General features: G+C 39.5%; 3 protein-coding genes across 9 annotated transcripts in view; 1 reads left to right on the top strand and 2 right to left on the bottom strand.

Moving 5' to 3' along the window:
- Positions 1-4,589, top strand: part of LOC106561954 (PHD finger protein 21A) — a 47,957-nt gene extending 43,368 nt beyond the window's left edge. For all 7 annotated transcript variants that reach the window (XM_014126435.3, XM_014126429.3, XM_014126434.3 and 4 more), the window contains one exon: positions 82-4,589. In XM_014126435.3, the coding sequence (XP_013981910.2) occupies positions 82-480 (399 nt within the window). In that variant the 3' untranslated portion in view covers positions 481-4,589. The remainder of the gene's footprint in view (positions 1-81) is intronic.
- A 331-nt stretch (positions 4,590-4,920) lies between these two features.
- LOC106562024 (ras-related and estrogen-regulated growth inhibitor-like) lies at positions 4,921-8,561 on the bottom strand. Its single transcript, XM_014126552.2, has 5 exons — positions 8,552-8,561; positions 6,899-6,927; positions 6,072-6,219; positions 5,416-5,508; positions 4,921-5,102 (listed from the first exon to the last, which is right to left on the bottom strand). The coding sequence occupies exons 1-5, from the start codon at positions 8,559-8,561 to the stop codon at positions 4,921-4,923; spliced, it is 462 nt and encodes a 153-aa protein (XP_013982027.2).
- Positions 8,562-9,859: 1,298 nt separating this feature from the next.
- Positions 9,860-12,161, bottom strand: LOC106561961 (putative nuclease HARBI1). Its single transcript, XM_014126454.3, has 3 exons — positions 12,076-12,161; positions 11,042-11,726; positions 9,860-10,916 (listed from the first exon to the last, which is right to left on the bottom strand). The coding sequence occupies exons 2-3, from the start codon at positions 11,709-11,711 to the stop codon at positions 10,540-10,542; spliced, it is 1,047 nt and encodes a 348-aa protein (XP_013981929.1). The 5' UTR covers positions 11,712-11,726; positions 12,076-12,161; the 3' UTR covers positions 9,860-10,539.
- Positions 12,162-12,273: the final 112 nt, after the last annotated feature.

Genomic DNA, 12,273 nt, shown 5'->3' on the forward strand with positions numbered 1-12,273 from the left:
CCCTGAAGGCATGTGAAGTCATCTCAGAACAGTACATGGAGGGTTAATTACTAATGAGTCTGTCCCTATTTCTCTCGAAAGAAATGCATGGAGAACAAGAACACTATCCTGGCCCGTCAGAGGGACATGCACAACTCCCTGGAGAAGGTCAAGGGCCTGGTGCGTCTCATTCAGGGCATCAACTTCTGCCCTTCCCCTGAGGCCTCACCGCCAGCGGTCCAGACCAGCATGACAAATGGAGGAGCAGACTGTGCCAGTGCTGACCACACGGACGACACAAGTCCTGAGGAGCACAAGAACATGACCAACAACAGCGGCGACGACCTGAACAACAACGTGGACGGGGCGACCGAGGAGGAAGAGAAGAAAGAGGAAGTTAGAGAGATTGACAACCTCAACAGCAGCAGCCTTGGCAAAACCTTTGAGCCTCCCCAGACTATAGCACCGGCCCTTGTGGATATAGCAGAGGGGGTCAAATAACACCCACCCACCCAGCCCAGGGACAGGAACAGGAACCCCCAAAGAGAGGGAAAGAAAAAGATCAAGCACCCCATGAAGTTGCCCAAAGTTGCCAATCGATTAACACACACCGACATATATATTTTTTGGGTACTTGTTATTGTAGTTGTGTATTATTGGATTGTCCGAGAGGACATTATGAGTATCAGTCCGAGAAATGGAAAGGGACGAAGGAGGGTGACTTATGTACCAGTGGTATGCCAATCGAGGTCAAAGATTATTATTCAAGTCTGACGATATTGACGCTCTTACTCATAATAACGATATTGTTAATAGTAATAAACATCACACCAATGTGTGCCTCCAATAGTCGCCATAGCGCCTCTTTGTGGGGATGGTTTCTTAGGGTGTCTTAGTCTGCAGCTTCAGGGGAGATGGATCCGAGATGTCCAAAGACGAGACCTGCCCGCTCGCCTGAAGATCCACCACCTACACCACACCAGAAACAATTGGATCAACCAAAACACCATAACAGCCATTTGGAATTTATAAACTACCAGGGGACGAGGTTTTTTTGTTTGCTGCAGTATTTGTCAACAGTTTTGAAAATCACTGAAGTATTGCCTGAGGGATATGATTAGTCCCAAATCACACTTTTTGTCTTACAGGAGCTCCAGCTCACCTCCATCCATCTATCCCACCTACCCCATTACGACCACCAACAACTCTGACAATACAGCTTAAAGTAACATCACAGGACAGATGATGGATCAACATAGGTCAGCCTCACGTTCAAGTTGTATCCACTGTCACCTCAGTGCTGCCCAACAGACAGCCAGACAGACCGGCTACAGTGGGAGGAGCCCAGCATTCAGCTTACGGTCTGTGGTCTTCAGCTGCATCACATGGACTCATTGCAGGCTTCGTTTTTCTTTTCGAGGTCACCTTATCATAACTTGTGTTGCGTTATCCATTGTTGCTGAACCTAGCATTCCTTTTTGCATTTTTGCGAATATGATTGACCAATTTGTTGAGTGATACGTTTTAGAGACATGGACAGAAAGCTGCTGCATCAATATTCCATGTGAATGCAGCTCTAGACATGCACGGGGACTTAGCAACTATCAGTTCAGATATTGTCTGAGAGGTTTTTTGTGTTTGTTTTATTTCTATTCAGGTCTTCCTAGTTTTCGAACCTCAAGATATGCTTCTTCAAAAGTGCTTTTCTGTTTCGCATTACTTTGGTTTCTTATAAAATATATTAGAACTGGAAAAAACGATGTAAATAGCTTTCTTTTCTTTTTTTGTTGATGATCCTTGCAATTGAATTATTATTCAAAATGCTGAATTCATAACTGCCAAATGCTATTGTATCCAAATACAGCAGGGAAACAGTCTTATTTTCTTATATAATGTTTTTAAGGTTTCAATTAGGAGTCCCCATAGATAGGCACAAATTTAGCATGGCAGTTACATACATACAAAAGAGAGTGTGGCAATGACATTGTACCAAATGTTGTTTGGAAAAATGGTCAGGAACGCTGTAGGAAAAGCACAAACTTGTTGGCAAAAAAACAACTGGAACCAAACCACATACCCTCATCCTGCCATAAACATGTCTGAAGTAAATATGAACATTTGAATGATTATATTTTACACCACCACACTGACAAGTCACTTTTCATGTTACACTTTTGTACAGTATGTGTAGCTTTTGTTTATAACCTGCCATTTGACATGTTTAAGTCCTTAGAGTTGCAATGCAATGTAGATATATTAGTTGTGAAACACTTGAGAAATTAGGGACGTTAAATGGAAATGAAGGAATAGGTTGCCAGTAAACATATCATTTCATCACAGGGCCTACTTGCTGTACTACACCATACGGTATGGGTTCCCCTGGGGGGGGTGCCTTTTCTAGAGAGTTTGAAGGCTTTTACAGGGCTTTATATATTTCCTCTGACATGAAATGCACCCAAACCATGGCAATGTTTTATGTTTCAAAATCCAATAAAAATCATAATAATAATGCAATTAACTGGAAAGCACAAGAGAAGATGCAAATCGGTTTTAATCTATAGCCAGATCGAAAGGAAAGCATTAGTTAAAGAATAAGTGATGGCCCAGTCTTGTGTTGAGGCCACTCATCCTTTTGGCCTGCGGTACTTGTCATTGTATAGCAATTGCCTTAAGAAAATGTTGCGCCTCGTGAACAAACTGTTCGGTGTATTGTTGGTCTTGTTTGAGTGTCACAAAAAAAAAAAATCTATGAATTGTGGAAATATTGTCTATTTGGGATGAGCCACTTCAGGAAATCTACTTCTCTTTGCACAGAACTGAGATGATAGGCTAACATGGGAATCTATTGTATTTACAAGGGGTCAGTTGCTCTGAGTCATCATATAAGAGAGTTCTGATAAGTTTTGACTTGACTTGCCAGTGTATGAAAAATAAGGATTGTGATTTGAACTACTATTTGAGTTGTCCCTCCACCAAGTCCCTCAAATACAAGCAATTAGCAAATATTATAATGCACCTTTTGGTTGAACACTCAACAGTGTTAAATCCTTTAGTTCTCTCCTGACTTGCCATCTTCACAGGGCAAGATGCAAATGATAGAAGTGGCAGCAGTGATGACACATACTTACCATGAATATGTACAATTGGGGCTGGATTTTTTTCAGAATATTGTTAAATAATTGACATATTCTTCATCTTATCTTTATAATCCTTTTGATGTGTTTTTATTGGGCCTTTTTGGCACAGAAGCTTAGAAAATGTGGCTCTCAGTGCCTCTAATGCAATAAAAATAATAAGGATGTCGGCAAATACACTCCCCCATCTGTGCTCAGCATGATGAGCCCAACAACAAAACTACAGCTGTCAAAACCTCAACAAACCTATGCCTACATATGCAAATAGATTGTATGGGCATGATTATACTTATAAAAACATTCCTACTTTTCATACATAGAACTGAATTGCACCTTTCCAACCTTGGTAACACTTTACTTTAAGGTGCCTTTCATAAAAAATATTCATAAGTCGTTTATAGATCTGTTATTTAGTAGTTTACAGATTTTAGTTTAGAACCCATTATAACGAATAAGTAACAAAAAGTAACCAGGGTATAGGCTACCTTGATGTAAAGTGTTACAGCAGTATATTAAAAGCTACGGCTGTACCATTAAATGTTTAATGTACTGTATACGTACCCCAACGACTCATGTAGGAAATGAAATGTCCCTCTCAATTAATGACTTTTATTGGATCATAACTATGAAGGCAAAGTGCTGAATATTATGGGCGTAATTGTTTTTATTTTCTGACTTATGGGGGATGATGTGGTATGGCCAACTCAAATATTGTGTAGTGCTTTGTGCTGTGAAAGAAAGTAAATGTCATGCTGTGGTAAAAAAAATATGGAAACAAAGTTCATATCCAAAGAATGATTTTAAAGCCTATTTTATTTTCATTTATGATCTACACCAGCTAAATAATATTCGCAACGAGAGCAACCAATTAGGAAACCAATATTGATTAGATTCTTCATCTCTGCATATCTTGATTAGTTCTGAAAACAGTTATTCTCATGCTATATCATGTCACATCTGTGGCCTTCAAGTATTTCAGTTGCATTTCACTGCCATCAATATGGAGACCCCCTCTTTCTTGTAACCTCTGTCCCACCTCTTACTTCATGCACACATATCATTTCATTAATATAGAAGGCTTTTTCTCAACGTAAAGTATTCTTACTCTTTGTTAAGATGCATTGTAGCAAATCAAGCAAGTCAAAGGCACTAATGTGCCGAATATAGTGTAAATGGTTTATTACACAGACTGTGTACTCTCTTGTAATATTTGTCAGTTGTATTTTTTCACAATAATTTTTTAAAAGAAGTATTTGTTTATTTTTGACTACGGTTTTGTTACCAATCCTTTTAGTTGCCTGTGATCCACTGATTTATTTGACCTCCTTCCTGTATTTGAGTTATTTTATGTAGCTATTTGTATGCAGTGTTTGGCAAATTCCATTGCGGTGTCACAGTAAGTCAAGATTTTTGGAGCATTCGATCAATTTGTATTTATTTATTTGACCATTTTTAAATAAAATTACAAAGTTGTAATTGTGGCTTCTCTTCTCTCTGTATACATATATCCTGATTATAAACAGCCATCAAGATTTAGTGTGTGACAGTTCTTCTTACAAACACTGTAGACAGCAAACAATTCACTGTCAAACAGGTGGTAGTAAGAGATAATACCTCCTGGTCAAAGTGCAACTTCCGATCCATTTTCAGCTGCTTTCTGTCAAACTCCCATTGATGTTGTCAAGTGCCATATCAAAGCTGAGTGAACCTCTATGCAATTGTGCATTAACCAAATATGTAGCCATAGACAAACGTGTATGTATATATATATATATATATATATATATATACACTTTCTGTAAAATGCCTAAAATCGTGCTGCGGGGTGCTTGAGGCTCAGTGCGTGCCTCATCTGGAGCATGCGTGACTGTTTGTCCATGGCCAGTAGGTGGCGCTGGTATTCCAGACGCACCTCTCGTACCAACTTCTCAACCGCTACCTCCACAGCCACAGAACATTCTGCCGCAGACAACTCAAAGAAGCTGCACCAGAACATACACAAGAGGCTAAAGATCAGTTCTCCATTCCTCATCACCCATTGAAAACAATTGGACATTGTCAACTGGTCAATTTAATGTATGGATATGGTTGAGGGACAAATAAATAGTTTTCCAGCATGGATCATTCACCACTGGCTGATTATATTTTAATTCACTTGTGTCGGCAAAAGCTTTTACTACATTTTAGTTCACACATCTTCAAAATGTAGTATGATTCAGTGTTCCGAGGCTAATAAGAATATAGCCGAATGAAAGTTGTTGCTGATGGCACCAGACAAGTGAATCAATTGAAACATGTCACCTCAGATCACTGGCAAGGGCCTTTCCTTCTCCTGTCCGCACCACCCTTCCATTCTCCATGTCACATTTATTCACAACTATTACAGTAGGTATGCCTGATGAAAGAGCATGAAACGGAGTTTAGAAACGTATTAAAGGGACACAAAACACACACAATAAACAAAATACACAGAGATGATCTTGTTTAGGATGGTCTATCTTGCAAGGAATTTGAGGCTATGCAGAAAAGACAACCACCCCATAACGTTTGCAGTTACAATAAGCAGACCTACTGTTTTATAAATCTTGCCTGGTGGATTCACTGTTCTGGTGTGTAACAGTGGCTTACGTATTTTATTACAGCAAAAGTTGTAAGCAGTCAAACTCAGCTTAATACAGCCTTGATAAAACCAGTTCCCCTAGTCATGAGTGATTTAATAGAATCATTATGATAAATTAGACAAACATTATACAAAAGCGTAATATCCTTCAATGAAAAGATAGCTGGACTAGCCTATGTAAAGTAGGTTCTGTAAGAGTCATGGGTGGGTTGGGTTCTAGGCTGTCCTATAGCCTCTTAGAAGATGTAACCTCTGCAATAATGAGATGCCCTCCACTCCAAACAACATTTGATTGCCCTTTCCTGCTGTTTCCACAAGTTAAAAAATGGTCAACTCACCCAGGGTCTGCTTGACAAGATCAATAATCCTCTTTAAGTGTGAGACAGACTCAAAGCGGCTCCGGTCTGTGATGGAATACATAATAAGGAAACTATCGCCCCATTTAATGGAACTCTCAAGAGAAGTTGCTGCAGAACCCACAGACTCCTGCAGAGAGAGAGAGATAACAAGAGATATGGGGAGGGACCACAAAGGTTGAGTTGTCATTTAATAAAGAACGAGATACATCTTGTACACTGGTTTTATGCTCTCAAAAGTGGTCTGTTCATGGCAACATTTTGACTCTAGCAGGGGCATAGCACTTTTGGGAGCATACGCCAGTTTGTTTTGTTCTCCACAATTGTTGTTTAAATCAAGCACCTGGAACATGTTTTTTTGCAGGATGTGCACATACCATGTCCTTGACCTTGCGAGTTTCCATTTGACAGGTTAAGTGATGAGATGGCTGTTTACTTTTTTGTTTCATCTTCATTCAAACCTACTAACAGTAGATGGGATAGTTCATCTACTCAAATGGCCTTGAGTGTTCTTTTCATTGTCGCATCAGATGTTTCTGGTCCTCAGAACCATTATATTTGATCAACGTCAACTTTGTTGATATTATATCCAAGACACTTTAAGGCACCATGATTCAAGAAAACAGACTTGGAAGGAATGGTATGGGGGTCTGGTTGTTGTCTGAGCCTGAGAGTAATCTTCCTCTTTGGGTTTATAGAGGTCTGACACAAGGGCAGAGAGAAACAAATCCCCAAAACAGTCAAATATAGACTTAATTCTGAGGTCGATTAAAGCCGAGAGCATGTTGACCTCAGTCTCTGGATAGTACCTTGTTGGCTGTGTCCAATATTTCAAAATCTCATAACTTACAGGTGTTGGAAAACTGTGGACAAGGAGACCATCCTTGTCCACAGTTTTCCAACACCTGTAAGTTATGAGAACCCCACAGACAGAATACTGTCAGCCTAATATAGTGAGGTGACAACTTGCATAAGGTACAGTAAAATTAGATGCAGTCTTTACCCTTTTGATGGTCATACTGTCACGTCCTGACCCTTGTATGATGTAATTTTCTATAGTAGAGTAGGTCAGGGCGTGACAGGGGGTGTTTTTGGTTGGTTTTCTTGTTATCTGTTTCTATGTGTTTTTTCTAGGTTTCTATTTCTATGTTGGGGTTTGGATGATCTCCAAGTAGAGGCAGCCGGTCCTCGTTGTCTCTAATTGGAGATCATATTTAAGTAGGGGGTTTTTCCACTTGTGTTTGTGGGTTGTTAATTTTTGAGTAGTGTGTATTTCTCTCTGCGTCACGGTTTTGTTGTTTTAAGTATTTGGTGTATTGCAACGTTTCACGGTAATAATGAATATGTGGAACTACAACCATTCTGCGCTTTGGTCCGATCCTTTAAACAGCTGTGATACATACTCTCCAATGAACCGCTTGGTGATGTATCTAACACACAGGGCTGCAGTTAAAACAAAGCAGACCATGAGCACTCTAGGTATTTTAAATATTTCACCTTGCATAGACCTCCCCACACTAGCTAAGCCCAGGCAACTGATAGTAAATAGCATAGTAAACATCATACTAAATTAACATAGTATCAAAAATTCAGAGTATTATTATTTTACATTCATTTTTCTATTGCAGATTTGTCTCACCTTTAGACTTTTTAAATGAGTCAGTCCTGGATGTGCAATATAATATCCCACTCAATTTATTAAGCCATCAGTCTCCATTTAAAAATACTTTTCAATATCTGTCTTTCCACAGATGTTTTGTTGTCACGACTTCCGCCGAAGTCGGTCCCTCTCCTTGTTCGGGCGACGTTCGGCGGTCGACGTCACCGGTCTTCTAGCCATCGCCGATCCACCTTTCATTTTCCATTTGTTTTGTCTTTGTTTTCTACACACCTGGTTTCATTCCCCAATTACATGTTCATGTATTTAACCCTCTGTTTCCCCCATGTTTTTGTGCGTGATTGTTTCTATGTTCATTCGGTTCGATGGGTGCTGTTTTCACCCGTGCATAATTGATTACCGTTTATTGTTGGTCAAGTGTATTTGTTACCTTGTGCCTTTATTTTGAGTAAAGTACGTTACTCATTCTGCTCTCCTGCGCCTGACTTCATGCACCAGCTACACCCACCTTCTGACAGTCGTCCAAGTATCACCAAAATCAATTGCATGTCCCATGAACAATTTCAACCAATGAGATATGTTGATGAATTCTTTAGAAACACTAAAGCATGCATAAACTTACTTTACAAATAATCACAGCTCGTCTAAATTAGTTGAACACTTTTTTTATTTTGTCTACAACATTTAGTTCAAAACCAGGATTCAGCAGAGTTCTGAGAACTACATCTGTTCATGCATATTTTCTTTAAAAAAATTAAAATAATCGGTGCAACACACACTGGATGTAATAAATGAAAGTATATGAAATATGCGAGTATATGAAATACTGTTTATCCTTACTCACTCTCTTCCATCACTTCGCTATGTCTGGTCCTCCAATTACTCAATAAGATGCTGGGAGGTTACAGGTTTGTTTGTTCTCCATCATTTGCTCAGGTTTTCAGCTCACAGTCCAGTCCATCCATTGCCTTTAGTTTCCCTTTTCAAAATGAAACAATCTGGAAGGGCGCGCCCCTTCCAAGTCTCATTAAATTGTTTTGATTTATTGCTGTTGATAGCCAAGCATGCTGTGCGATGGAGACAGCTTGGTCTTTTCACCGTTAACTCAAACAAACCTTTGATATGGCGAATGAACTTTCTATCAAACAGTTTTTGGAATGAACTTTAAACTGTATTGTTTTTTTTTAAATAGTTGTGCATAGTTATGTGTATAATGAGTAAAATAAATGAACCAGGCATTTACACATGTATTTATTGGAGCGTATAAATCTTGTACACCACACCCTGCACTCTTGTAGACAATTCCAGTGTTTGCAAATACATAGTGCCTTCAGAAAGTATTCACACACCTTGACTTTTTCCACATTTTGCTGTTGTTAAAGCTTGAATTTAAAATTGATTGAATTGAGATTTTGTGTCACTGGCCTACACACAATACCCCATAATGTTAAAGTTGAAATCTGCTTTTAGAATTTTTTTTACTAAATAATAAAAAATGTTAAGCTGAAATGTCTTGAGTCAATAAGTATTCAACCCGTTTGTTATGGCAAACCTAAATAAGTTCAGGAGTAAACATTTCCTTAACAAGCCACAAAATAAGTTGCTGGATTCACTCTGTGTACAATAATAGTGGTTAACATGATTTTTGAATGACTACTTAATCTCTTTTCCCCACACATACAATTATCTGTAAGGTCCCTCAGTTAAGCAGTTAATTTCAAACACAGATTCAACTACAAAGACCAGGGAAGTTTTCCAATGCCTCGCAAAGGGCACCTGTTGGTAGATGGGTAAAAATAAAACAGACATTGAATATCTCTTTGAGCATGGTGAAGTTTTTAATTATACTTTGGATGGTGTATCAATACACCCAGTCACTCCCGAGTGGTGCAGCGGTCTAAGGCACTGCAACTCAGTGCTAGAGGCGTCACTACAGACCCTGGTTTGATTCCAGACTGTATCACAACCGGCCGTTATTGGGAGTCCCACTGTGGCAGCGCACAATTGGGGCTCAGTGTGTGCTGAGCTCAGTGTTCTTAACTGACTTGCCAATTTAAATAAAGGTTAAATAAAAAGAAGATACAGGCATCCTTCCTAACTCTGTTGCTGGATCGGAAGGAAACCGCTCAGGGATTTCACTATGAGGCCAATGGTGACTTTAAGAGAGTTTAATGGCTGTGACAGGAGAAAACTGAGGATGGATCGAACACATTGTAGTTTCTAAGCTAAATGACAGAATGAAAAGAAGGAAGCCTGTACAGAATACAGATATTCCAAAACATGCACACTTTTTTTGTTTATCTGATTGAATCAAACCCTAAGAATGGACACATCTCTCAACATGCTCACAACCCGCCAAATACAGTATTTGAGGAGGAGAAATATCTTTTTGTTTTTTTTACAGCTTTTCTGCTACATATACATAAATTTTACATATACATACAAATCCAACACATCACTGAGTACCACCATATTTTCAAGCATGGTGGTGGCTGCATTATGTTATGGGTATTCTTGTCATCAGAATACACATTTAATTTTCAATACATTTGCAAACATTTCTAAAAACATGTTTTCACTTTGCCATTAGGGGGTATTGTGTGTAGATGGGTGAGAAAAATAATCAATTTAATCCAACAACAAAATGTGGAATTATTCAAAGGGTATGAATACTTTCTGAAGCGACTGTATATCTACACCTACTAAAACCTATATTAGTCACAAAATTATCTTTCTTTCTGCTTATACAGAATCTGGTGTCAACCACTTCTCTATTGTAGGCAGTGTCTCTGTGAAACATAGTGTTTCCCTGTTGATTCTGAGCACGCAGATCTAGCTGAAGTGACTAAGAATGAGCTCCTGGCGGATTCGGACTGCCTCCGAGTCCACAGACTCTGGCTTTCGACTGCCGTCGTCTGACTGGTCTGGTATATCAGTCCTCTCAAACGTCCAGGCATCCAAGCCTGATTGCAATGACACGTTGTGCAAGACGCAGCAGGCCAGAATGATGTGAGAGCACTTCTCAGGTGAGTACTGAAGGTAGCCTTTGGACCCATCCAGGCAACGGAAACGGGTTTGAATGGCCCTGAACGTGCGGTCCACAATCTCATGAGTGGCAGTGTGAGCCAGGTTGTATCGAAAGTCTGCTGAAGTTTCTGGGTACTGGACAGGTGTCATCAGCCATTTCTTTAAAGGATAGTGGCAGTCTCCTACAAGAAAAGGCATGGCTAGGTTAGACATGATGAAAGAGGGAGGCTTGAAGAGCAAGACAATAACAATTTGTTTTTATTTTCAACAATGAAAGTTTAAAATGGAAGATTATGAGCTATATTACCTAATAACCAGCCTTCGTGATTTTCCTGCTCTTCCAATTCCTTGTACACTGAAGACTGTTTAAATATGCAGTTATCCAGTAAGCTGCCAGGCCAGTTAGTCTCTGCACTGAGCAAAAGTCCCCTGGCATCACACACAAGTTGACAGTTTATTGAATGGAAGCCTTTCTTATTGACATATGAAGAATCATCTGCATTAGGTGCCTTAATGGCTATATGGGCACAGTCTACAACACCCATAACGTTAGGTATTCCCGCTACCCTGAAAAACTCCTCTTTGGACTGCTGTTTTGTGGCTTCATCTCTCATGAATCCTATGCACTCTGGAGCTTTCTCAACCAGTGCCTTGGTTACATTTGTCACACAGCGACTCATGGAAGCCTGGCTAATGCCAATGGCATCTCCCATCCTCGTCTGGAAGGATCCTGAGGTGTAGAATCCTAAAGCAGCAAGAATCTGAACTTCTGGGCTGATTGCTCGAGACCGTTGCGTACGTCGTGATAAAGTGTCACGCAGCAGCTCCACCAGGTAGTAGATGAAATCTCGAGGGAATCCAAACGTTGTTAATAGGAACTCATCTGAAACAGTCTCTATATCAAACCTGTCGAGAGTTTTATGTCCACGACCATGGAGCAGCAGGTCACAATCCAGAATGGCTATTTGTATAGCCATTTCGTTATGTATATTCTGTAGGGGGGAAAAAAGAGAAAGGCATTATTGAATGCATCAAAACAGAGCCTTGTGTATTCAGCATGGTCTGTTTCTTTCAATATTATGTTCTGGTCTGATATGCTTAATCTCTAACCAAATGTCCAGTTAGATAAGTCAGAGATAGTCTCTACTAGATATAAAGATGATCGGTGTTCTATACAATTTGTTGTATAGCTAGCTAACATTCAGGCTTGCGGCTAGCCTAGCAATTTCCTTATCAGACATTTATTTGGGAACAGTGAACCAGAGTCACCCGAGATGGTGCTAACTTAGAAGAATACGAACTATAAATATCATTCATTAGTAAAAAAAAAATGTAAGCTACCGGCGTTTGTTGTTATTGTCGTTCTGACTCTTCTGCGCAAAGTACACTGCGCATGTCACTTTTCTGATATCTAGCAAAAATATGTGAGACGCAGTTTCGATTTTAAAACAAACAAATGAACGTAATTATTGTTTCCAAAACAACGTGTACTGTGTTTTTATTGATATTAAAACACTGAAATGACGACAGATGGGATTT

Source organism: Salmo salar, chromosome 11 (genome assembly GCF_965601325.2).
Source record: "Salmo salar chromosome 11, fSalSal1, whole genome shotgun sequence".
Taxonomy (NCBI): Eukaryota; Metazoa; Chordata; class Actinopteri; order Salmoniformes; family Salmonidae; genus Salmo; species Salmo salar.

Bases quoted from the DNA above. Each gene is read 5' to 3' on its own strand.
- LOC106561961 (XM_014126454.3), bottom strand. From the start codon at position 11,711: ATGGCTATACAAATAGCCATTCTGGATTGTGACCTGCTGCTCCATGGT. The intron at 10,917-11,041 runs GTAATATAGCTC...CTTTTCTTGTAG, and splicing joins TCACGAAGGCTGGTTATTAG to GAGACTGCCACTATCCTTTA.
- LOC106562024 (XM_014126552.2), bottom strand. The intron at 5,509-6,071 runs GTGAGTTGACCA...CTCTTTCATCAG, and splicing joins TCTTGTCAAGCAGACCCTGG to GCATACCTACTGTAATAGTT. The intron at 5,103-5,415 runs GGTGACATGTTT...TGTGTATGTTCT, and splicing joins GGCCCTTGCCAGTGATCTGA to GGTGCAGCTTCTTTGAGTTG.